General features: G+C 38.5%; 1 protein-coding gene across 1 annotated transcript in view; it reads left to right on the top strand.

Moving 5' to 3' along the window:
* Window positions 1–27,340, top strand: part of LOC124863452 (ras-related protein Rab-26-like) — a 73,084-nt gene that overhangs the window by 17,374 nt on the left and 28,370 nt on the right. The window contains exons 3-5 of the mRNA XM_047357825.1: window positions 14,251–14,292; window positions 15,756–15,822; window positions 19,364–19,416. Of these exons, the coding sequence (XP_047213781.1) occupies window positions 14,251–14,292; window positions 15,756–15,822; window positions 19,364–19,416 (162 nt within the window). The remainder of the gene's footprint in view (window positions 1–14,250; window positions 14,293–15,755; window positions 15,823–19,363; window positions 19,417–27,340) is intronic.

The following is a 27,340-nucleotide window of genomic DNA, read 5'->3' as shown; positions in this document are numbered from 1 at the left end:
TACTGTATACTGTTTTGCTAATAAAAAATTATTTTAAAGGATATTGCCAAGCGTTGATTTTTTTAAGAAATCCAAATTCTTTTGCACCAGTTAATGATTAAAAATGGTTCAACCATCTGCCTTCCATTCATTTTTACCAGTCACACATTACGCAGCACATTTAGCAGCTGGCAGTGATCACATCTGCACAGAGAAAATAAAAACAGAGATTGATAACAAAGCTGAGCAGACGAGGAAGCTTTTAAATAGCCGGGGAAGGTTCAGGATGGCAGCGTTAGTAATGCCGATTCCTGACTACAGCCAGACATTGTTCACAGCCTCCCTTACATCACTGTTGGCTCATACGCTCTATGAAAACTGACAACTTCACCATGACAGCTGTTATTGAGTCTAAAGGATGAAAGCAGTGGGCCAACATGTAGGGAGTTGCTCTGGAAAATTAGGAGTAAATTTGTGCTTAAAAAAAACAACATAAAGCTAATCAGATTTTTCAAAAAAGAGGTCAAATACAAAGATATAAAAATACTAATATGTATAAAAAGCCTCAAAGTTAATTCATTTTGTATTGCTGTAGTATAATATTAAACAAAAATATTTTTGAAAATTCAGCATTTTTCTTATATTTATTCAGTGGGGATTCCACATCAAGAAAAACTGTTTCCACACCCAAGCCTTTGTTTATAATAAATGTAACTAAAACCTTTTTTATCTATAGACTTTTTTGAGTTGATTAAGTTTTGAACCAACTGAAGGTTTGAATTCTACAATAATAAGTACAGCTGAATGCCATTTGCATCTATCTATCTATCTATCTATCTATCTATCTATCTATCTATCTATCTATCTATCTATCTATCTATCTATCTATCTATCTATCTATCTATCTATCTATCTATCTATCTATCTATCTATCTATCTATCTATCTATCTATCTATCTATCTATCTATCTATCTATCTATCTATTTATCTAAGGGCGAGAGGCAGGGTACACCCTGGACAGGTCACCAGTCCATCGCAGTCCATTCACACCTAAGGGCAATTATAGAGACCAATTAACCTAACAGTCATGTTTTTGGACTGTGGGAGGAAGGTAGAGTACCCGGAGAGAACCCACGCATGCACGGAAAAACATGAAAACTCCATGCAGAAAAACACCCGGGCGATTGTGTGTGTGTGTGTGTGTGTGTGTGTGTGTGTGTGTGTGTGTGTGTGTGCGTGTGTGTGTGTGTGTGTGTGGCAAAAAGAAGGAGGCCAAAACAGACCCCTGGAGTACCCCACATGTTAGACCAGTAGAATCTAAAATGATTTGGTTTCTGTTTGACAGGTAAGATTTGTTTGACTCACTCCAAAACAGTTCCAGATATGCCAATAAAATTATGGTGGACATGAACCAATATTTATCTTGCCGCCATTCACACTGAGCTGAATGGAAAGTGCAGTAAAAATTATCTCTAAAGCTCAATATTAGAGAAAAAGAGCAAAGAGTGGCACATTGTGGTCTCCAAGTATCAATAACGAAGGATGACTCTGTGGAAAAGCACCTCATGGCCACTAAAGCTGTAAGTACAGTGAAGAATATGTGATGGTGTGGGCCTGTTTCTTCCTACTGACAGAAACAAAGCAGCTCGGTCGCTCAGTCTACCACTCAACAAGTTTTTGGCTGACTGTTGCTGCACTGTTTAGTTATGAAAGTTTTTGATCAATTATTTAGGTCAGCATTTTAGTTTTTCGGGCCAAGATTGAACCACATAGAGAGCAGAATAGAAAATCAAGATTATTTTGCCGCATTGTATCCAGTTTATCCATCCATCCATTTTCTTCCACTTATCCAGGGGGCGGGTAGCGGGGGCAGCAGCATAAACAGAGAGACCCAGACTTCTGTCTCCCCAGCCACTTGGGCCAGCTCGTCTGGGGGAATCCCAAGGCGTTCCCAGGCCAGCCTAGAAACATAGTCCCTCCAGCGTGTCCTTTGTCTTCCTTTGAGCCTCCTCCCAGTGGGACATGCCAAGAACACCTCACCAGGGAGGCGTCCAGGAGGCATCCTAACCAGATGCCCGAGCCACCTCAAGTGGCTCCTCTCGACGTGGAGAAGTACCCTATTCTGAGTCCCTCCCGGATGATCGAGCTTCTTACCCTATCTCTAAGGGAGAACCCAGACACCCTGCGGAGGAAAGTCATTTTGGCCGCTTGTATCTGTGATCTCGTTCGTTCGGTCATGACCCAAAGCTCGTGACCATAGATGAGGAACATAGATCGAAAGGGCCTGGTACACCATACTCCTGGAGTACCCCCCACAGGATTCCCCGAGGGACACGGTCAAACACCTTCTCCTTTTCTGAATCTAAAAAGCACATGAAGACTGGTTGGCCGAACTCCTATGCACCCTCTAGGACCCTCCTGAGGATGTAGAGCTGGTCCAGTGTTCCACTGCCACGATGAAAACCACACTGCTCTTCCTGAATCCAAGGTTTGACTATCCGATGGACCCTCCTCTCCGGAACCCCCCAATAGACCTTACCAGGGAGGCTTAGGAGTGTGATTCCCCTATAGTTGGAACACACTCTATGTTCCCCCTTTTTGAATAGGCACACCATCACCCCGATCTGCCAATCCAGTGGAACTGCCCCCGATGTCCAGACGATGCTGCAGAGTTGCGTTAGCCAACACAACCCTACAACATCCAGAGCCTTAAGGAACTCATTCAACCCCGGGGCCTTACCACCGAGGAGCTTTTTAATCACCTCGGTGACCTCAGCACCAGAGATTGGAGAGCCCGCCCCAAGGTCCCCAGGCTCCCCTTCCTCAGTGAAAGATGTGACAATGGGATTGAGGAGGTCTTCGAAGTACTCTGCTCACCACAACGTCCCGAGTTGAGGTCAACGGCACACCCTTCCCACTGTAAACAGTGTTGGTGGTGTACACAGGTCTCACTGTCATTGCCAACGTGAGTGTTGAAGTCCCCCAGCAGAACAAGGGAGTCCCCCTCCAAGAACTCCAAAATGGGTGGGTGGCCTGAACTGGTGCCCGGTGCATAAGCACAAACAACAATCAGAACCCGTCCCCCCACCCATAGAGTTCAGGCGGCCAGCCCGGAGGCCGTCCCAGGCAGACACAGAGTTCAAGCGGCGGGCCCGGAAGCCGTCCCCTGCAGACCCAGAGTTCAGGCAGCTGGACCAGAGGCCGTCCCCGGCAGATCCAGAGTGCAGGCAGCTGGACCAGAGGCCGTCCCCTGCAGACCCAGAGTTCAGGCAGCTGGACCAGAGGCCGTCCCCTGCAGACCCAGAGTTCAGGCAGCTGGACCAGAGGCCGTCCCCGGCAGATCCAGAGTGCAGGCAGCCGGCCCGGAGGCCGTCCCCAGCACATCCGGCGATCAGCGGGCCGTCCACTTAGATTGTATCCTCCATCTCTTTCTGTAAACATTTACTGAATATTTTTGGCAATAGATTATATCTTGCTTTGTACATTATCTGTGCTGTTTTATATTGAACCAAGTCCAGAAATTTCAATGTTCATGTTTTTGAAAATACTAGGTTTGTATGTTCTTTGGATCCTACTATGTGTATTATCCTTATTACTTTTTTCTGAAGTGTGCATATCTGCTTTAGAGTACTATTACTAGAGTACTAGAGTAACTATTTCCCCAGACCTCTACACAATAGGGTAGGAACGGTACAAACATTGACGAGAATAGTATAGAGTTTGTGATCCAGGATTACACCAAGACATTTTATTTATTTTACTTGTTCAATTTCTGTGTTTTCAATTTTTAGTTCCACATTAGTTTCTGTTTTATGCCTTCTAAAAAGTATAATATTTGTTTTACTTAGGTCTAGTTCAAAATCTATATCCTTCCTATTGTTCATCCAAGTTTTTTTTCACAACTATTATACTAAGCGGAGTCATGAAGTGACCAAAATGTTCTTTTAGGTTCTTAGAATTTGCATAAAACTTCTACTATTGAAGTGAATAACTGATATTTTATGTTTAGTTTCAAGTTTGTCATTATATTGCTATTCTTTTTCTTTTTTTTTTTGTTACAATACAGAATAGCATTATATTACTGTTCTGTACTGTAACTGCAGGTGTGGTTGATATTACTCAAAAAGATTATTCTCTGGATTAATATAATTTTCTATATCTAATGCTTTGCGTTCAGTATAGATGAAACTGTCCAGTTCTGTTTGTTGTTTTTTTCATGGTTGAATTCAGTCCCAGTCACTACAAGTTTAATCATGTCTTCATTTATGTGAACTTACTTCAATATTTGCCCAGTTCATTAATATCTCTGACCACAGCTATGGCCTTTTCCCGGGTTCCTTTCAGTTTAATGAGTACTTTGCAATTTTGTGTCCAGGTATTTTGTATTTTTCCTTGCTTCCTCAGTAGTCTTGCCTTTCTAGCTATGTCTGCATTTTTCTTTGTCAGATGCTTATTTAAATAGACATCCGATTCTTTTCCTTGCTTTAGTAATTCCATTTTGTTCTTTCTGTTTGCAAATCTTTTTATTATGGCCGGTTTTCCAGTGTTGTTTCTCAGTGGGATAAAATATGACATGCTTCAATGTTTTTGTTGTTTACCACTATTTCCTTAGAATGAAGAAATGTTGTCACCTGCTGCTCCAAGGGGTTTACAGTCTCCTCACTCTGATCCTCTCTTTCTCCTCCTGACACTGCCCGTGCATACGATTAAAGTTTAATCCGCAGCCCGGTCACAATGATGTCATTTAGGTGGGCCACACAGCTCTCAAGAGACGATCCTTTTCTCCTTCTCGATATTCTGTAACCACACAGATTTAATCTACTCCACCAAGTCCAATATATTTATCTGCTGTAGCCTAACAGTAGAGACTACTTCTTCATCCAAAAAATTGAGGGATTTCTTAATTTCTTCCAATTCCTCTACCGAGGGAATTTGTTTCGGAGCTGTTTTCGCTGAAAATTGGCTAATGGACATGTAGAGATTACTAGGAAATCTGGATTAATCCAAAGTTGACACCGAGCCTTCCTGCTTATAATGTGAAAAGGATTACATTATGCCATAGATAGGATGTGCAAATCTGAAAAATGTTTTGAATTATAGTTCATCAAATGCAAAAATGTACTGGCTATTACAAAAAAACACACATTAGTTTATTAGGTCATTATGAATTGCCTTTAGGTGTGATCATGTTTGTGCTTGGTGGACTGGTGGTATTGTAAATACTTGTGTTTTACCACGGCGACTTATTGAACCAATTTGTTAATCAAGACAGTATTTTTCAGAGATGGGGCTGATCATTAATTGCAGCATATGTGGGACTGATTCAGACATGCAAAACATACAAACATACTCGTGCTGAAGGACTGAGCCTCCAATCTTTGTGCTGCTGACTCATAAGCTTGTTCATCCTCAGTGATTGCACTCTAGAATGGAACAAATAAAGACAATCAATGTCTGAAGCTCTCAGACTGTGTTCAGAGGTGTTGTTTGTGTTTCTGTGCATACTTGAACAACCCAAAAACACTAAATGAGGGCTGCCTTTTGCATCAGCATCATCTGATATAGGGGCATTGAGTGCATCATTACATGCTGAAGTGTCTGTGACAAGTTAAACTGGTTTTATTATGAGAAACATGAGGTCATCATCTTCAGGTGACTTTGAAAGGCTGACTCATGTAACAAGTGGTTGTTAGTCATTGCTTCATTGCCGTCACATTGTTAGAAACTAGATTTACTTTGTTTTAGAGTGTTTTTAAAGGTCATTATTCTTCATTGTTATTGAATATTGTCCTTGGGTTTCCTTTGTGTTCAAAAATATGGTTGTTTAATCAACTTTTTGATGTGACATAGAATACAAATATAGTTCAAACACAAGCAACCTAGATTAGTTTTGCTGGTTTTGTGTTTTCTTTATCAGAACTTTGTAATCTTTGGACTTGACTGTAGAGGTTATGGAAGTTAGCAGTTTCTTATGTTTTACTTCCTACTGTACATCTAAATAAATAGAATATTTTGCAAAGCAAAGATCTAGATTATATTTTATAAATTCATGACATGCAAATTAGAGACTAAATTTGGGGATTTCATTATTTGTATGCCATAATCATCCAAACAAATAGAAAGAAAGGCTTGAAATATTTCACTATATGTGTAATGTATCTATATATGACTTTTAATTCCTGAAATAAGTGAGAAAAAAATAACTTTTTTCAAAATATTCACATTTTTTTAGATGTACCTGTAATTACCAAAATGATTTGAAATAGCAAATCAGTCACAGTAAAATGCTTAGCAATAGTATGTGTACCATTTGAGCATTTCCATATTTTGTCAATTATACGACCATAAATTTATTATTTTATTAGGATTTTTATGTGATGTTTCAACATGAAGTAGTGCATAAGAGGAGAGGAAAAAAATACACAGTGTTTATATAAAAGAAAAATGTTGATTAAATATTTGTCATGTCATCAGATTTATCCACCTGAACTGTGGATCTCTTCAGCTCCTCCAGAGTAACCAGAGTTACTTGTACTACCTATCAGTTTATCAGTGCAGATTTTTTTCTAATGATGGATTTGACAGTGCTCTACGAGATGTTAAAAGCTTGGGATATTGTTTTATAACCAACTCTGCTTTGAACTGCTCCACAACTTTATCCCTGACCTCTGTTATATTCCTTGGTCTTCAAGATGTTGTTTGTTCACTAATGTTCTCTAACAATTCTCTGAGACCTTCATAGAACAGCCTGGTTTACACTAAGATTAAATTACACACAGCTGGACTCTGTTGGAGAAAATGTGGAAAGGTTCAAGGGGTTTAAAATACATTTATTTTGCGCTGTACATCTGGTGAGTGATGGTTAAATTGAATTTTATAACCATTTTGGTTCGTCATGGAGAGTGAATACTGTCGAGCAGGCGGAGATGCAGCAAGAGGATGAAACACATCGTAAAAATGAAGGTCATGTTTTATCATGTCCAATTCTTTCAAATCTTATGTAAATGTGGATGTCTCGGACTATCCACTCATAGCCTCACTGATTTTTTTTCTGTTGTACATAATGAAGAGATGGCTGACTAGTTTCTCTGTTACCATCTGTGCTGCCTGCTAGTTTGTACCCTGCCTGCTTTCCTGAGTGGGTTCAAATAAGGCAGAGAATTATACAAAGTGGCGGTGCTTTTTAAAATGTTCTTTCATTCATTGAAAATGACTTGAATTAAAATATATTAGCTTGTCCACTGCCACAGAGAATTGGTTCTTTAATCAGGACCTACTGTATCTTGCAGTGCTTATATGCAGGTCTCTGCCTTCACTAAATCAAACGTATTGGATGGGTGTTTGCATTACCAATAGACGCGTTTGTTATTAATGATATGCAGCTTTGCTACCTGCTGCTCTAATGTCACTGGAATCTAGAGAGGTGAGCCCCGAGGAGCACTGTGTATTTTTAATGATGGAACGAAAGAGATGCGGACTCTATTGTTGGGAATACTGGGAAAAATAAAGCAGTAGTAAATAAATATCAATAAAGATACACTAATTGTGATTACTCAAAGGTATCAGGAGTAATTGATGAGACTCGACAAAACTAAATTTACTAAGCATTTCTCAGTGGTAAATAAAGTCAGAGACAATACTTTCTCAGTGTGGTTGCATTTAATGGCTGCTTGAGTCAGGGGAGTGCTCCAGCTATAGAATCGTTTGGTGGAACAGAATGGTGGAGAAATTAGATGTTTTGAAAGCATAACTTCGCAAAACTGTGATAAATCTTTACACCGGTATCTGCCCCATGCCTAGTTTGTGTATTCTTTAGACTCATTATCTAGAATAACATTAACATTTGAGAATTGGGTGTCAACTTGTAATTATTTTCACAGCTTGGTCCCTCGACCGCAAACGAGTATTTACTATCACACTTGGCCACAACACAAACACATACATAAAGCCGTGATGCCATTTCCATTTTTATCAAAACTCCTTATATAAGATCATAGAGAAGAACATTGGGAGAGTCGAGGCTGCATCTCACTGCTGTCAGATGAGAAATGACTGCATGATAAAGTCTCAAAAACTCTGCTTGTATATGACCTGCCTCAGGGATTGGTTTGCTCACACTGAGTCTCTGCGTTGGTGTTAGCATTTTCTGCAGGTTACAGATGAAGGATCAAACCCAAACTAGAGGCTTTCACTAAATCTGAAAATGCAGCGATAGTAAGAGAATAAAAGTTACCCAGGTAATTCAACTCACCTCTTGAAATGTAACATTTTAAGGTTTTATGCTTCAGCCAAATCCTATCTCTTTTTTTTTTTCAGGAAAATGACAAATTAATATGTTATTTAGCCATGCTTTCATACAAAAAGGTCAAACCTTGTCATTATGTCTCTGTTACGATTGTTATTCTAGTTGTTTTTCTTTGCTGCCATCCCCTGCAATGGAATGAGGACAGAAGATTATTTTTGCAGGACTGCAGTTTTAGTACTAAAAGAACCCAAAAGCCCCTCGCCCTTTCAATTAGTCTGGTTTCAACTTCACCTGGTCACCCATGTGAGAAAATCAATAAAAATGAAAGCTGCCTCTATTACACTGAAAACAAACGTTCAGTCACAAGACAAGAAAGCTGTACCCCAGAACTCTGCAGAGGGGTTTCAAATACTTTGATGAAACCTTATTTGTTTTTTTGCTGCATTTAATCTTTGCTATCAAATGAATTTAGAGAACTTTGGCAAAATCATTTTCCCTTAAGAAATATTTCCGTTGTCAACCAATGCATCATCACGAAGTTCAGATCTTTAGACGATGGATTTCATGGGATCTGTAGGTTTTATGGTATGTAAATCTGATTTAACATGATTTGTTGTAAACTATAAACATGTCCAGTACTTTCCAGCTTAAGTACTTGTGCATATATTTCATCTTGTAGTTTGCAGAGGGTAAGCAAGCTTTGCTCTAAATCTTCTGAGGAAGAAAACAAAGAGATGTATTCATTTATTTTTTTCATAACAGCATATCTAAGAATGATTAACTGCCATATAAAAAATATCTGTGCTTAATTTTGCGCAAAAGAATGTGTAATTTTAGGGTAGTTTAAGTTTGAATTTTTGTTGGTAATTTCATTCTTTTAAAGTTAATCCAGTAGTGTACTGAGTGTACAACCCGAATGTTTTAGAAATGCATTGTTAGTTGTGTCTTTTTTAATGAAAAACATGTGTTAACATTGTTATCAGGCAGCTAGCATTGCAACATTAAAACCACAGTAATGCTGGCGCAGCGCTGGTGGTGTAGGGGTTAAGCGTGCAACTGTATGCAGAGGCTATAGTCCACAATCCAGCCATCCTGGGTTTGTGTCCCGGACCCGGCGACCTTTGCTGAATGTTTCCCGCTCTCTGTGCCCTCTTTCCTGTCTGCCTACTGTCAAAAAATAAAGGCCTCTACTGCCAAAAAAACTAAATCTTAAAAAAAAAAACACGGTAATGTTTAATGCCTTGTTTATAATTGCAAGACCTCTTAAATGATGTTCAGATTTTCTGTTTCATTTTCATTATTAACTTTACATTTTAAGATACCTAGTTGCTCTGAATACGATTTAATCAAATCATTTGCAATTACAACTTAAAGCTATATTTACTGACAGCCCCACACAGTTGTTCAGGTCTGTTTCATCTTTAACACTAATCTCTGCCTTGCAAATATATTCATATCCTTTTTAGTGCATAGTTGCAAAGTTAAAGAAAAATTCAATTTGCTTGTAAAAAATGTTGACAAGCATATGGCACAAGCAAATGAAAGTGGTGAATACATTTGTTTTCAGCCCCCAGTTCAATTATTAAACCATTCTAAAACCGCTTTTTCCTGAAATATTAGCTGCAACTCTTCTAGAGTAAGTGTCAGTTTTTAAGACCATCTTTGCAAAATAGCTCATGATTAGTCTGAATGGATGGAGAGCATATCTTAACAACAATTTTAAATTAACATTCATAGATAAATTTAGGATCCTGACATTAGTTTTGCTTTGCTCTAAATCACCCCATCACAGCTCTGGCTGTATGCTTATGATCGTTGTGTTACAGGTGTCTTCCCTTACACTCTGACCAACATTCCTGTCTTGGCTGAAAAAACGTTTCTGCACAACATAATGCTGCCACTTCTCCACCATCTTTCAACGTTTCTTTGGTAGGTTTGTAACTGCCGCACTATTTTGCCATACTCCTTCCATTTTTTGTAGCTGGACTGAACGGTGCTTTGCAAAATGTTCAAACATTGAGATGAATTATAGCCAATCCTGCTTAAAATGTTCCACAATTTCTTTATGATGTAGTTTTTCTACTAATGTTTCCTAACAAACATCTGAGTCCTACACAGAACAGCTGGATTTATATTGAGATTAAATTTCACACAGGTACTGTTAAGACAATTGTTTGCAATGGATTTGATTCAGGAGTATCAGACTGAAGGCAGCTAAAGACACATAATAGCCACTTTTTTAGATTTGTACTCATATATAGAAATTATATAGAAATTGAAAATAGTAAAATACAATCTGACTCAGTCAAATCAAGATCTTTATTCAGTTCTTCTTTAATGGAGGTTAAAGAGTATTATTGAAAGTTTGGCCAATAGCTTTAAGCCCAGCTGGTAAAATGTGTATGTGAGAGGTTGTCATCCGACTGACTGTTTCAGTGCAGTTTGTTTGCACAGTGTGTCAGTGTGTGTCTGAAATGACAGCTGGGGACCGGGTTTATCACCATGCCTGACAGTATTTCCATTGCACATCTGTTCTTCACTTTATTGCCCTGGTGAGTTGATTTATAACTTGTTTGTTGAGTGCAGGTAGCGTCATGCACCAGTAAGCTGTGGACGCTGAAGCAAAGACATTGAGGAACAGCTTTACATGGCGTTTTCATTGCAATTCTTATCAGAACTAGTAATTTTGTCACATATAGAAGCTTTCTGTGGGCATCATGTTCCTGTTAGTTGCCTCATGCTGCGGCCATTAATGTTTTATATGCTCACACTTTGACGGGCTCCTCTGAAAGCTCCTCCAGCATCTGTAATTTATGATCCATGTGAAGTGCTGTTTGAGTGAATCTAACATTGAGTGTGTTGCTGTTAAGTGAAAGAATTGAAGATGTCCTTATCGTAGATGGGATATTTGCAGCAGTTTAGGGAATGAAACTTACCAGAAAGTGGAGCTATCTGCCAACACTGCATAAATGTTAGTTGAGAAAGACTTTTAGGCAAAGTGAAAGTAATGTCAGTTAAAGTTGGATTTGCTGTCCTTCTTTGTTTTTCTTCCTATGTCACAGTAATCTAGCTGCTATAAGATGATCAGAAGCTCAACATCATCCTGTTAAGTCTTTTTTTGGGATCAGTAGGTCTAAGCTAAAGATTTTTCTCTTGACAAATTCAGCATTATTATTAAAGCAATCAAGCTGAAGAAACCCCCGAAAATCCTGACTGTGCTCTGATCACCACACTTCTTTCTGGGTCACTAAATATTCATGAAGGCTATAAGCACATTTTGGGTTGTTTTTAGCAACAACAACAAGGAACTTGTCTTGTGAGATTCCTTTCAGACTCCACTTACAGTCTAGCTTGCAGCTCAAATCCTGCCATGAATATGTATGCCATTACCCCCTTTGTGACTCTCGAAGAAGGAGATCAGCTTCACATGTCAACAAAGACTATCCAGGTCTAAGGTTTGTCAGCAGTAAAATACCTTTGGTTTCTGCTCAACTATCAGGGAATTAGAAGGTCAGCACCAGCACTCTTTTAGGAATATCCTAGAGGTGTCATCATTCGCCTGTGTTAGGAATTTTGAATTACCTTGTTGTCTGTTTCCTGCTCTTCCCTCTTTATGTTCTTTAGTTGCAGTTATTCTAGTTTGTTCATTGTAGATTAGGTCAATGGTACATTCTTGTGTCTTGTTACGCTTAGTTATTTCTGTTATTTTCCTGTTAAGCTCTGCTAATTAGCCTACCTCATTCTGTTGCTCTGCATTCTCCGTGCCACAGCTGCTCCACATTTCATCTGGTTATCTCTTCTGGTTCATTTATCACTTCTCCTCCCTGCCTTTGTTTATAAGTTGTTTGATTTTTATTGTTCATCTCTGGATTTTACTTTTTGCCTGCCCGTTTCGTGCTCATTTCTTTGCCTATATATGCTCCATGTCCTGTTTTTACCTTGTAAGTTATCAGTTATGTTATTAAATACTTTACTCACCATGCGGTTCCCACATGTCTGTTTGCATTTTGGCCCTGCAAGAAACTGCCTCCTCATGACAAGAGGAAGTAGGTCGATTGTATTGGAAAATGTCGTGTTTTTATGGTATCGGGTGACATAATTTGTGTTGGTATACTAGTTTGATTACATGAAATGTGTTATCTCTTAAAACACAAATGGTAAATATCAACCTCAAATGGAAATTTAGACATCTGCTCTACCTCTGACCTAGTTTATCGTGGTGTGCTTAAGGTTCAGTTCTTGGACCTCTTCTGTTTATCATTTATGCTGCCTCTTGGTCAGTTCATGTGAAAAAAACAGTCTCTGCTATCATTTTTTGTGCTGGCCATAAACACAACCTTTTCCCATTACCAAACCCTCGGCCCAGCGCCTCTCACAATCAATTGTCATTTTTTTGTAATATCAAATTCTGAATTTGAAGTTTTTTTTTAATGTGTCCTTCTAATTCACATTGTTAGTTCTCACCATCCCAACATGTTCGCAGGCTGGGTGTCATTCAGGACTCCACAATTTTATTCCAGGCTCTCATTAAATTTGTCACCAAGGCAGCTTTTTCTCAATTGAAGAAAGTCTCTAACTGACTCTGTAGCAGATCCTTGCCTTTGTTACGACCTGCCTGGATTACATTATTGTGGTCTTGTTTGACATTTCCAGCAATGCCCTGGACAGATGTCATTAGGTATAAACTCTATTTGTAGCTGCTTGGCTACAAAGACACACTAAACCTTACTAGCAGGTCACCCTAACTCTCACAAATCTCTATTGACTTCTTGCCAGGTCCTGCATTCAGACCTCCTTCACCCATATCCACAATCCTTGGACACTATGACACTAAGCCTAGGGTTTACTTTCTGTCCCATGCACCAACCTTTCTGGCTTTGTGGATAGAACCTACAGTAGGCAGCACTCACCCTGTGATAATCCATCCCATGTGTCTTAGAAGAGCCAGTGATCTTGCACATACGATCACTGGTTCTCCTAAGAAGCTCTTCCCTTTTTATAAAGCATCCTTGGATTTCTTGAAAGGTGCCATTTAAAAAAGGGACCGGAACAATGGCAGATAAAAATCCAGACACCTGTGTAGGTGGTGAAAATCAAACATCACTACTAAACAAAAACAACAAGTGCTTGAGTGGTGTAAAATGCAAAGAAATACAAGAATGAGTGGTGGAAAAAGGGTTTGCTTTGGAGACATCATGTCCAGATACATCAATCAGCTATAATTATGCCACCTGGCTACTTGTGTGTTGCCCTTTTGCTTCCAAAAAATGTCCTGACCCACTGAGACATGGACCCCTCTAGACCCCCAAAGGTATGATGTGGTATTTGGCACCAAGATGTTTGCATCAAATCCTTAAAGTCCTGTGAGATGTGAGGTGGAGCTTCCATCAATTAGATTTCCTTGTTCAGCATATCTCTTAGATGCTGGAGTAGGTTATGATCAGGGGAATTTGGGAACTAGGTCAACATATTTACTTGTTGTGCAAACCATTACCAAACTACTGAGGGAAATTGGAGCCACATCATTTCATTTAGGGGTATCTTAGGGTGCTGGTTAAAAATTTACATTATTTATTCAGATTTGTCTTGTAAACATATTTATCATTTTCATTCTATTTGACAATTAAGCACCACTTTGCCTTCCTCTATCACATTAAATCCTGATAAATAAGACCGAAGTTAGCAGTCACAAAGCATCAATAGTTCAAGGGTATAAATACTTTTGCAAGTCGCTGCAAGATTTCAATACAGCTTAGAAGAAACCCTCCAGAGATGAGACAAAGCGAAGTGAGGAATGCAGAGGGGTTTAATCCTCCAAAGGAATTAAAATAGGCCACGCTTCATCTGAAGAGACCCAAGTGAGGTATAGACATGCAGTATTGATGGGAAGTGCACAGGAGTATATGTAGGTTATGTAGAGTATGACTGGATGAGATGAGACTTTTACCCACAAACAAAAAGAAACTATAACATGTTGCTTGTTTAAAAACATTTAAATTACTTATTTGTTTGCTTTCATTCCCAGAATAAAGTGCTGACCATTGATGGAGTCAAGGTGAAGCTGCAGGTAAGTGCTTGAATTTACCATAAAAAAGAAAGCTCATAGAAAATGATAAGATCTGTAGATGAAAGCTTCCAAAGATCAAAACAACATTGCTCCTTGCAATAGAAAAAAGGATGAAATGTAATTGGACCCAAATTGTGAGCAGTCAGGTCTGTCTGGTTTGCTTCAAAGAAACATGTTGCTGTTGAATGTCATGAGCCACACTGATTGAAAAACGTTAGTTGAAAATGCGATTTCTATATCTGATTTTACTCAGTTCTGTTGGCTACTGTTTATAAGTGTATACTCAGTTGTGTGGGCAGCTTCATTTCTTATTTTTATCTTACAAATTTTATAAAATGCACATAAAAAAGTCACCTATAGGGTGAAACAAATAGGAACAACAGTGTTCTTCAGTTGTGCTGAAACCTTTAGTTGGTCCAGCTGTTTCAGAAGCATTTTTTATCGAGCTATTTTATTTTGTAGTTTTGTCCGTCGCGATGGTATTGGCGACAGAGCTAAATCAAGCTGTAAGCCTGAGCTGCTCCCACATCACTTTCTTTTTTTTCCCATATTGCTTTCTTTTTTTATCCCCACATCGCTTTCGTCTGCTCTGTTCAGGCTTTCAGACTGTAGACTGGGCCCCCTCCCCTAACCTCGGCCCAGAACAACAGGCACGTTTGTCCCCCGCTTGACCAAGAATGTGTTTTACTTGCATCAAAAACGTTTTTGGAAAGCTGCCTCTTTTTTAGTTATTCATGCACATCTGTTTCCGATTGCAAACCTGCTTTGTTATGGCAAGAAAGACCCATAACTAAAAGCATATCAATGTTGTTTTGAAACCCATCTGTTTTCTAAAAAGTGGCTCAAAAGCAAGATGGAGGAGATTAACCAAATAAGCAATTACTGTGAATGGTATTTTTCTCAGGAGGTACAGATCAACACAGAGCTGTGATAAGAGTAAACATGATTTTATTTTGAACAGAAATGTGACTAAAACATGAATACAAATTAGCTTTAACTTTGCTGGATGTGTCCAAAGGAAACCATTAAAATTAATAAAATTGTACTAGGGATGTCTAAATTATTTAGCATTTATTGTTGTCAGTCCGTGTCATTTAAGACCTGGAATTTGCCAATATCGAGTCTGTCTCTCCTATCCATTTTTCTTTTTTCTTTCCATAATATTAAATTACAGACAGCACATCAACAGCTATTGGGAGTGGAGTTTGGTCAGGGACTCTGATACCAGTCTATTTAAAAATGCTTTTATTGAGACTCAGATCCAAAACTCTGTTGTTTTTACAATATTTCAACACAGCTGAGAGCAAATCATGTTCACCTCTTAGTAAAAACAGTAAACTGATGGTTCAGGCTCATCATAGTAAACCAGGATCTTCAAAGTAAACCATGTTTATGTTTTTTCATCAAATATTAATTTATTTTCTTTTATTTCTACTCAGTGATTACTTTCATCTTGTCTCCAGATCTGGGACACGGCTGGACAAGAGCGCTTTCGCAGTGTCACACATGCCTACTATCGTGATGCTCATGGTGAGAAACTCATGCACTCCTAATTTGAGCCTCTCGAATTTGAGGAAGAAGGCAGACTTTACTGTGTTTGGTTCTTCTTGAGATATTCTTATTCAAAACATAAAGACTACTTCATTCTCTGTAATTTCATTTGTGCTCAGGCTGGCAGATAAAATATGGTTAATATCTGATGCAAACTATTAGTGTCTTCAAACTGGCATTTTCTTAATACAAATGCACAGATTCTGACTGCATTTAATTACATTCAAGCTAGGCCATATTTAATTGAGGTGCATTGAGTCTGTGTAACTGGATTAAATCAGACCTTTTTCTAATTTCTAAATCTTGCTTTTTGGTTTGTATTGAAAATATATTAAACTATAATGCCTTTATATAGGTGTATACACTGCCTTGTTTTCATTGGCATAAAAGTAGTTAAGTGGTGTTTTGATGAGACGTTTAAATCAGAATCAGCTTTATTGCCAAGTTCGTGCATACAAACAAGGAATTTGACTCCGGAACACTTTGCTCTTTTGTTCTGTTTTTGCATTACAGAATATACAAATTTACAATTTACAATTTACAATATACACATATCTAACAGAAAAGGTGCATTTGCAACATCTGTATGCTGTTGTTCTGTACTCTATTGAATGTTCAACAGAGAAACAGCCTGGGGGAAGAAACTGTCTTTGTGGCGGCTGGTTTTAGTGAACAGTGCTCTGTAGCGGCGGCATGAAGGTAAAACTCTAAACAGTTTATGTGCAGGGTGTGTGGGGTCTGCAGAGATTTTGGCAGCTCTTTTCTTGACCCTAGACCTGTATAAGTCCTGGATGGAGGGAAGGTCAGCTCTGATTATTCTCTCTGCAGTCCTGATTATTCATTGCAGTCTGGACCTGTCCTGTTTTGTGGATGAGCCAAACCACACTAAAGGCTTCTCAACCGCCATCAAAATAAAATGTATGCTGCTTATATATCTCAGACATGTTTTAGATGTGAGCATTTTTCTTCCACTCTGCAGAGTTTATCAAGTACTGAGGTTTTATTCTATAAAAGGGGAAGGATGACACTTTGTAATCAGTCACACATCGGTCTGTTGCTGTGACTGGATGTGTGGACACATCTTCCATTTTTTATCTTGATGTTAACTTAGATAGCTCTTAGTTATGGCTCTCACATGTTGGTGATAATCCTGTCAGAAGGGATTTTGGGAGTAGTTTATAAAGTACAGCAGATTGTGCAAATGATGAATCAAATCAGCTAAAGGAATTTATCATAGTCTTATTTTTCAGGTACAGCCAAAGGTTTGAATGCTGACCTGTAATGATTGGATTTGTCATTAACATAAATATTTAATTTGTCATAAATAATTTTTACTGCAAACATGAAAAGCTGTACAAAAAAGAAATTACCTTGAAGGATAATTGCTAAAGCATCACTCGACACACTACTTTTCTTTTCAAGATGATCTTCAATTATATATTTGTACTTTATGCAGCTGTCCTGTGAATGCTCTTTCCTTGTAATGAAATGTAAGAAAGCAAATCTAAATAAAAAAATATATTTATTTCCCAACAAATGTATATATTTATACTATATTTGTACATTGAGAGCAAAGAGGAACCAAAGTCAAATTCCTTGTTTGTTTGCACAGACTTGCCCAATTTGGCTGATTTATTTGGTCTTTGAGTCTCTGGGGAAAAGTGAATCCTGCGTACAAAAGGGAATCTCAACTAATTAGCTTTGAAGTACAGTCTTACACTTCTCGGTATCAGAACTATGAGTTACTTTTTTATTAGTATTGAATAAAAGGATGTCCACAAATCCTAGTCAGGCTTTTAACCAGTATGGAATTCATGAAAATCTCCTCCTAGCTCTCCACATCAGGAACAACTTTGAGAGCAGAGCCAATCATTTACAGATTTTTATTTTCAGTTGGCAGACTTAAGCATTTCTTCACCATAGATCAAATTTCACAAAAAACTAATTGGCGTTAATGGCATGGGTTTGTGAAACCATGGTCCAGGTGCTAGTCATGGAGACACAAGTTTGTTTAGGAAACCTTCAGTAGGACCAACACAGTTTAAAGTCAAATCATCATAAATAGAACCAAATTCTTAAAAGTAAATAATAAATCAACAGAATTGAATTGCAGTATTTTTCTTGACCCACAAGGTTTTTCTGTCAGTTTGATTAGATCTGTTATTGAGTGTGCATGTACTGTGATAGAGTAAAAAACATACTGACACATTGACATATTGACAAAAAACATATTGACGCATAAGAATAAAAAGTCTAATACTGCAAACATTTTAGGAAACCACCCTGTTTGTTCGGCATGAGAAAATCCACGAGGAGATGGTGTATGTTTTTATTTGGCCTGCTGTGTTACTCTATCATCCAGTTTGATGGATGTCTCCGCTGAGGAACTTTAACATCTGCACTGAGCTTCATGATGAACATTGTTTAGACAACATTGTTTGCTGCTGGACTAAACTGCATAAGGAAATCTCTTTATCTCCTTTTGGCTTTTTCTATTAATTACATTTTTTTTTTGTGTTGCTTGAAAAATATTTGTTACTTACCGAATTATTTGAATTTTGAACCACATGATGACAATTTGAAAAAAAAAAGATTTTTTTAATACAGAAGTTAAACCTTGCTCCTTAACACTTTACAACAATAAAAATGTGGTAGTGCGGTGGGGTTACAACAAAACTAAAAAAGGTTAATAACCTAGTTTTTAAAGATTCAAAAAATCAAACCATGTGTTTCTGAAAAAAAAAACAATTGTCACTAATTAAAAATCTCTGTGAAAGATCTTTCCAAGACTCTCAACGAAATTACTTCAGCCTGATGTTTAATGCTGATTGCAAGTCCACAATTTTAATTTGTCCCTTTAAGATGTTTAGTGTAATGGAAATTATCCAAGCTCCATTTATATATTCGAATTACATATGCAAACAAGTCATAAAGTTCTAACACACAAAGTTTTTTCTTTGCTGTTTAATTTATTCTCCAGAGTTTTTAGCGCTACTTTCTGATCAATATAGTTTGTTTTCCTCTTATTTTTCTTGGTTTCTGCTTGTCCTTTGGCAAAATAAACAATGTATTTATGCTGCATCTGCATCTATTTGAATGTCTATGAAGTTTTAGTCTTTGTTTTGTGCTTAGCCTTTTGTCTATGATGATTTTTGTTGTTTTTAACCTTGTTCCCCAAATTGTGAAACAAAAGAACATCAAATGTATATTCAGTAAAAGCTGAAGTCAGCTGTTTAATTTCTTGTTTGTTGAAGATTGTAGGTTGACAAGATTTTTAATACAAGACATCACAAATGCACACACAGTCAGACAATAAACAACATTTTATTTCCCCTGATCCAGTTATGAACCACTGAATGACAAATGAGTATTATTATATGGTTTATGATCAATTTTATTTTCCTGTACCCTGAGCTGCAAAAGAAAAAAAGTGAGCTGAACACAACTTGGTGAATAATAAATGATGAGAAGCCTTTCTACTAAAGTGTTTTCAATATAACCCTTGTTTTGTCTCTTTCAGCTCTTCTCTTGCTGTATGATGTCACCAACAAATCGTCTTTTGACAACATACAGGTTTGTAATTTGTTTTTCCTTTTGAAGGCTCTCATTTGACTGTGAATATTTTTTTGTTAGCTCCAGCCAACAGCTGCTGTCGTTCTCTCCATCAAATTATTCTCCAAATATCACAGCTAACCTGTTTTTCATTTTAAAAGCTTGACGTTTTTGCCTCCATCAACGGCTCTCAAAAAATTAAGAAAAGGTTGTTTGCTACCAAAATTCCACTTTTCGTTATGTAAACAATAAGACCATGATAAATCATTTCAAAGCTTTTTTTTATATATATATATTTATTAAAACGAAAGAACAAACAATTCTGATTCATTTTCAATATTCAATCTTGTTGAGCTCAAACCATAAATGAATGTCTGATAAACCTTATTAACTTGCAGTCCTATTTGGATTTATTTGATTTCTTTCCACTTTTGCATCCTTTAGCTAAAGCCACAGTTTGCAGAAAGGTTACAAATAATCGAAAGAATCTCAAAGGTATCACTGGTGATGAGTTCAAAAGGTTCCACAGCATTATTTATATACCATGGTACAATGGTATATGATTGAAGAAAATGCAAGACAACATTCACAAACTAAATGTTTTAACAAAACCATTGAAAAATGAGATGGAAACTGGTCAGGGAGAATGTCAAGAGACTGACATGACTGAAACAACACTCAACAATGAAAGAACAGCATACCCATAGTGAAACATGGTGACGACAGCATCATGCTTTGGGATTGAACCTTTAAAGATAAAATAGAGCTTTTATTTGCTTGATGAAATTATGAAGAATTACAAACATCAGTTTGTCCTTCAAGGTCATTTTAGTTTAGGGATGTACACACTTTAGTGCAACCAGGTCATTGCACCTTCTGTTTTTTTTTAAATATGCAGATTTGTTCAATAAAATTGTAAAGGATACATGTCTCATTCTATGTGGAAAATGTTTAAGAATGATTTGTTGTTGTCAAATGTTTTACTTCACAAAGCTCTGGCATTTCAACAGGGTTCTGTACACGGTTACAACCCCTGGATGATTAAACAACAACTGGCTGAATAATTGCCCAGATTGTTTGGAGAAAAACAACACAACAAAATATAAATAGGAAATCCTAATTCAAGTAGACTGAATGTGACTTGGGATAGCTAGATTGGCCTAGATTTTGGGCTCTCCTTAGACAAGAAGAGTTTTGTACCGGACTGCATTGCCTACTGAAGCAGAAATACAACTTGTGAGAAGAATGTGAACATCAAGCAGTCCCAGGTTGCAACATGAATCACTGTTCAGAACAGAACAATGTGTAGAGAGCTAATGTGTTTAATCTCACCTCTCTTTCCTCTAATCTTTACATTGTACTGTACCTCCTAATCTATTTCCTGCAGATGTATGCCTTTCAAACAATTTGGTTAAGATCTCCCTGCAGGGGGATGTATCTTCTGAACTTGATTAAGATTAAGTATTATTGTTCATTGAGCAGAACCACTTTAGTACCTAAGGCAAGCTTAAATTCTCATATCGGCGTATTGTTAATATGACTATTCCTAAAAAGCTGTATTACTCTTGCTGAGTCTGAGTATTGCAGGAAAGAGTATGATAACTCGACACAGGAAGCTCCCAGCTGAGTCCTGGTCGCACTGGAACATAGTGATTTCATTGGATAACATCATAACTGTGGCACCTGGTTTGTCTTTTAGCGCTGACTGGTGATAACAATCACATAAGCACTCATCTAAAGGAAGCTGATCATTACAAATTTTTGTTATGGATGTAATCAGGTCAACTCAGGACACAGCTCATGTTATGGATAAAGACCTGAACTCTTGTCATCGATCTCCTAGTTTGGTGTTGTTTTGGTTTTTTATGCTTTATCTTATTTAATTAAACTAATTACAAGACTTTTACAATAAGCCTAATACTATTAATTTTTTTTATATTTATGTATTTCATGGAAACAATGAACCTTGCAATAGTTATCTGAGATGCTTAGCGAATCCGTTTTAAGCTCAAATTTCATCTAATTGTATTTAATTATTTGGCAAAAAAAATTAAACAGTTTATTAAAATAAATGTACCAGAGAATCAGCCTGCTGATTGTGATTTCAGATGATTTTGTCTGAGAATGAACAGCACTTTGTTTTCTCTTTAGAAACTGGCAGAAATTCTACAGGTTATTGGATTTTTTTATGCCTCCAGTCTAGTCTCCAGTCTAGCTCCACACTAATGATTATAACAACTGTATAGTTAACTTTTGGGATAAAGACCATGCACAACGACCCCCACCAATACATCACATCACATATAAACACCCCATTTCCACACAACTATCTTTGAATCCTCACACCCTCCACCTCTCCTTTCACCACCATTAAGTCACAGTTTTTTAACATTACCTAAGGGGGTCCAGGCTTACCACGTTTACTCATAAAGCCACCTTGAACTCCTGCCAAATGCCTCCAGAGTGTTTCCCTTAATTATTTGGTGTATTGTGCACTAGCAAAAATAATTAAGGTCAGAGCAGTGAAATAAGCAGCAGACACATATTGCCTTGCAAAAGTATTAATATCTGTTTTTTTCACATTTTGTCACATCACAGCCACGACAGGCCAACCAGTGATGCAGTAGAAACAACATTAAGACAAAGAAACATAGCAGAGAGAAGGTTATAGAGAAGTTCAAAAAAGGGGTTAGTTATAAAACAAAATCAGAGCTTTGAGTATTGAAGAGAACATCTGTCAACATTCAGTCAACATCGGAAAACTGAAGGACTATGGCACAACTGCAAACCTACCAAGAATGGCCAACCACCGAAACGGGCCACTAAAGGAGAGCGTTATTCAGACAGGCAGCCAAGAGGTCTCTATAAACTCTGGAGGAGCTGCAGTGATCCAAAACCTAGATGGGATAATATGTTGTACACTCCACAGATCTGGCCTTTATGGAATAGTGGCAAGCAGAAAGCTATTCCTGAAAGAAAGCCAAAAAAAGCCTTATATAGCATGTGGCAAATTGGCCACAAGCCATTTGGGGAATGCATCAAACATGTGGATAAAGGTGCTCTACTATGATGCATGGTACTGGCAGCAACATGCTGTGGGGATGCTTCAATTTAGCAGGTGATAGAAAGATGGATACAGATTAATCTTGAAAGAAAATTTGTCAGGGACTAGAGAAGACTTGAGACGGAAATGGAGGTTCACTATAAGCAGGACAACCCTAAACATACAACCGGTGGTTTAATGGAATGGTTTCATTGTGTTAGTATGGTCCAGTCAAAGTCCAGACCTCATCTGAAAATCAGTAGCAAAGAGTTCAAAATTATTGTTTACAAAATCACATTCAGAGAGAGCCTGAACTATTTTGCCAAAAGCAACAAGTTTTCGGTCTCTAGATGTGCAAGTTATATCCCAAAAAACCTGTAACTGCATGAAAAGGTGTTTCTACAAAGTATCGACTTAGGGGGGTCTGAGTACATATGTACAATTTCTTTCCACTTTGCAATTATGCACTACTTTGTGTTGATCTGTTGTAATAAAGTTTGTGGTGGTTCCCATCTAGAAATGCAAAAAGTTCAAGGGGTATGAATATCTTCAAAGTCATTGCACATCTTTAGAAAATAATGAATAGTTACCTTTAAGTGGCCTACTTACATCTGTACTTCCTCTGATAATATAACAAAACTTAAAGATACAACAAATAGTCAAGTGGTAGTCTTCCTCACTTTGGATGTGGGTTGTAAAAACATTTCTGACCTCCACATCACACCTATGCATAAACACACTGAGCTCTGACCATGAAAGCTCTGAACGAGGTTGCACAATAATATTTGGAAATAATAACATCCGATTGGAAAGCTTTAACACGGCTGGTTGATCTTTTGTGTCTGTAATGTCTGAGCTTGGGATTTTTCCGTTTGTATTGAGAAAGTGATTGGCCCATCCAAGAAACAAGAAATGTCAGCATCTCATTGGTGAGATGTGGGAAGATGCATGTGGAGAGTCAGATTGAATGCCCTCTGAGGGTAGAAAGACAAATGTCAGCTAAATCAATGATAACAAGTAGTAATTGCAGACTCCCTGTCACAAAATGAAACAAACACAAACAGATATTTTCTTTATGTTGGAAGACAAGCTGAAAAGAAACACTTCGGCATTATTAAATAATTAATATGTCACAGTTCAACACTTGTAAATGCATAATTATCATTTAGGGCTATATAATTGCTGTCTTTCTAAGGCTCCATTTCCCATGATACCTTCTTACCATGAGTCGTGTCTGCTGTCAGAAAGGTTGAAGTTGTTCCAGCCTGCATATCTGCTATTTCCTATTGTGAAGTAAGTTTGTCTCACAACTCAAATAAAGGCAATTTTCAGCTGCTGTTTTTGACATTGTAAACAAAAATTGCTCTTTCAGAGCACCAACGGGCTCTAATAGAAGAAGAGGCTGTTTGATACTAGACTGTAGAGCAATGTAATGTTCCTTTACGCTTTGAGTGATTCCCTGAAGCAGGAAAGATGCTTTTTGAGTTCATATGTGAGCAAAAAGCAAAACAAAAGTCAGAGCACAGATTGCAGGGAAGAGGAATTTGTTTGGCAGCTACACAGGGGAGGAAGAGTAACTGTCAGCAATCTGACACACTGTCTCCTACCCTTTTATAGCAGGGTGGTGTAGCTACAGAGAGTCTCCTGCATTTTTCTTTATGGGTACAACACGTAGGACTCAAGGCTTTGCTTTCCGCTTAGATCTCATCTATCCAAAAACCTCTAGTTTTCTACTGTAAAACAACTTTGAATGTGTACTCAGATAAATGTGCCTCTTAGCAATTTTTCTTTAACAATTGTTAATTATTAGTGCTCACTTCAAGCACCACAACTATATTGCTTAACTAAGGTATAGCACAGTAGCACCAAAAGGTGAAAATCCTGCATGCACAAGCTTATGTCATAAATATTCTTTTGTGCAAAATATTTAGAGTTCACTCCATCCATATATCCATGCATTTTCTGGTGTGGATCCAGGACCTGGTGTCATCACCAACCATGTAAGCAAAATGTCTAAAACCTCTCTGTCCATAGTTAGAGGCACAGAGATGTTCACAACATGGCTATGAAACAAACCTTTTCCAGGAAGTCTTATGTATTCTGCAAGCCTTCCTCCCAAAGTAACTAAACTGAAAGTAACTTCTATTCTGACAGTAACCCATAAGTTCTGGGAAAGTAAGGGCTCTGTTATGTAGTGCTACCAAAAACCATAAGGTTTGGCCAATGGATTTAAATAAGAAACTGGTACTGTGAAATATTTTCAAGTCCCAATGATGCATCCTGCCAGGACTGATGGCCAATTATTGGTTGCCAGGCAGACACAGTTATGATGAACACAATCCTACCAGTTAGCCCCAGAATGTCTACACCTTCAGTACAGCCATTGTTATCACCATCATTTCAGTTAACACCAGTGGGAAGAAGTAAAATATAAATAAAAAATCACATTGCTCTGCATCACTGTCTATGAAAGAGAGATGTTATGTTTGTCAAGCATGGTTCTTAGAGTTGGACCCCAGAATGCAGACAGGAGCACGGTGAATAAAAAGGTTTTAATAAATAACCAAAAAAAGAATAAACTCACATCAGGCATAAACATGAACAGACTTGGCATGACAAACAGTATGTATCTGTGAGAAGTAAAGCCAGAGTCAGACAGAAAAGCCGAGCATATAAAGAGCATGGCAAAGGTGAAAAACGTGAGACTGATAGGCAATAAGCAGGTGGATTGGATGAAGCTGATTACAATGACAAAGAGTGAAAACCAAACATGACTGGAACTAAACCAAAATTCAAGGACACCATTTTACCAAATGAAAATCTTGCAGGAAAATCAATATAACATAAAATGCACAATAAACAGAACAAGTAAGAAACAAAACCTAAAGGAATAAACTAAAGCAGCACCTGGAAAATATGATAATAATCATGACCCAGGAACAACCAAAAGACACTGAAAAACAAACCCCAAAAGAAAAACAAAACACCTAAGAATCGTGACAGAATCTATACCTCCAGGGCGGATACCAGACACCCCAAAAAGTCCATGAAAAACAAAAGTCAACCCAAAGAAGGCGGGTGAAGAGGGCCAGGAAAGGATGACGAGACACAAAAACCCGAGTTCAGGCGGGCAGTTCAGAGGTCGTTCCGAGAAGGCATAGAGTTCAGGAGGCCGGCAGTGGCGTAGAGACTTTGGAATCTGAAGACTGGCTGAGCTGAAAACTTGGTTGTTGGCTGCAGAGAAGACCCAAAGAACCCTGGAGGTTGGCCACAGGGATGAAGGAACTTTGGATGCATTGCAGTCTTTGGGGCCAATGTTGGCATTGCGGTCTTGAGGGCCAGCCATACAGCCTATAGCACCCAAGACGAACCCGTCTAGTAGAGATTTGGATACTGGCCAGAGCTTGAGAGACTTGACCCCAAGAAGGAATTTAGTAGTCTTGAACCCACGAAGAAACGTCGACGGCTTGGCATCACGCTAGGACCCTGAAGGAAATGTTGGAGGACGAAGTGGAAGCCTGAAGAACCCTCATCGAGGCTCTTGAGTTATGGATGTGAGGCGGGTTCACCTGGATACCTTTGTTGCAAAAATCTGTCAACCCTCCTGAGACTCGAGCTGAAGCCTGAAGTTGGCAACGTTGTCTGCAATGAGGGAGCTAATTCTCAATGGCTGTACTGAAGGTGGGCTGAGGCATCGGGCCAACAATCAGTAGCATGGACTGAGAACATAGGAGCGGGCAGATCAGCAGCGCTCTGGAAACATATAGCGGGCTTGCTGTGGCGTTCTGGAGAAATGAAGTTGGCCCAGCTGCAGCAGTCCATCCACATCCTCACATGGTGAGGATGTGGATGGACTGCAGTAGAAACTTCTCCCTGATGCCTCTTAGCTCTCCATCTCTATTAACTTCCCCATCAGCTGAGGAGAGGGATTGAGCTGAATGGCCCTTCTGATGCTCCGAAGCAGATGTGCAAACCTCCTCAGTCTCTCTTCCAGCTCATCGGATGTTGCCAAGGTGATCTGAGCAAGCGAGGACAGGGAAGGCTCCACAGTGGGAGATAAAAGTGTGGAAGTTGCAGCTGCAGAGAGTTCAGCTGAGCTTTGGAGACACGGTGCGGGCTCCTTTGCTCGTAAGCAACAAGGAGGAATCAAGGCATCAGCCCGACCCCGCCCATCTCCTCCAGCAGCAGTGAGAGATTGTAGAACCTTCAGGTCATCAGGCAGATTCCTTGGAGTCTCCTCCATCTGCTGCTGGACCCAGAGATCCATGTCACTTGCATGCCGTTCGTCCCCAAAGTCCATCGGATATATTCTGTCAATCATAGTTCTTAGAGTTGGACCCCAGAATGCAGACAGACAGGATTACAGAGAATAAAAAAGGTTTTTTTAAGGGACTAAAAAATGGGAAAAAAAACTCACAGCAGGCATAAATGTGGACAGGCTTGGCAACAGTCAAGGACATGACCTGGCTTGGCATTACAAACAGTATGTATCCACAAGGAGTAGATAAAAAAGCAGAGCATATAAAGAGCATGGCAAAGGTGAAAAACTGGAGACTGATAGGCAATAAGCAGGTGGACTGGATAAATCTAATTACTTTGGCAGAGCCACAGTATAAAAACAAAACATGACTGGAACTTTACAGAACTCCAAGGACACCTAACCAAAGGGGAAAAGCTAACAGAAAAATCAACAGAAAAGAAAACACAATATAAACAGAACAGGTAAGAAAAAGCCTAAATGAATGAACTAAAGCACCCCCTTGAAGACATGGTAATAATCTAGGCAAGACCCAAGAACAACCAAGAGACGTTGAAAAACAAAACCAAAATAAAAATAAAACCCAAATACTTAAGAATTGTGACAATGTTAGAATGAGGTAAGAGTTGACCAGGTTCACCAGG

The sequence above is a fragment of the Girardinichthys multiradiatus genome, chromosome X (assembly GCF_021462225.1).
Source record: "Girardinichthys multiradiatus isolate DD_20200921_A chromosome X, DD_fGirMul_XY1, whole genome shotgun sequence".
Classification (NCBI taxonomy): domain Eukaryota; kingdom Metazoa; phylum Chordata; class Actinopteri; order Cyprinodontiformes; family Goodeidae; genus Girardinichthys; species Girardinichthys multiradiatus.
This window is presented reverse-complemented; position numbering and strand designations above follow the sequence as displayed.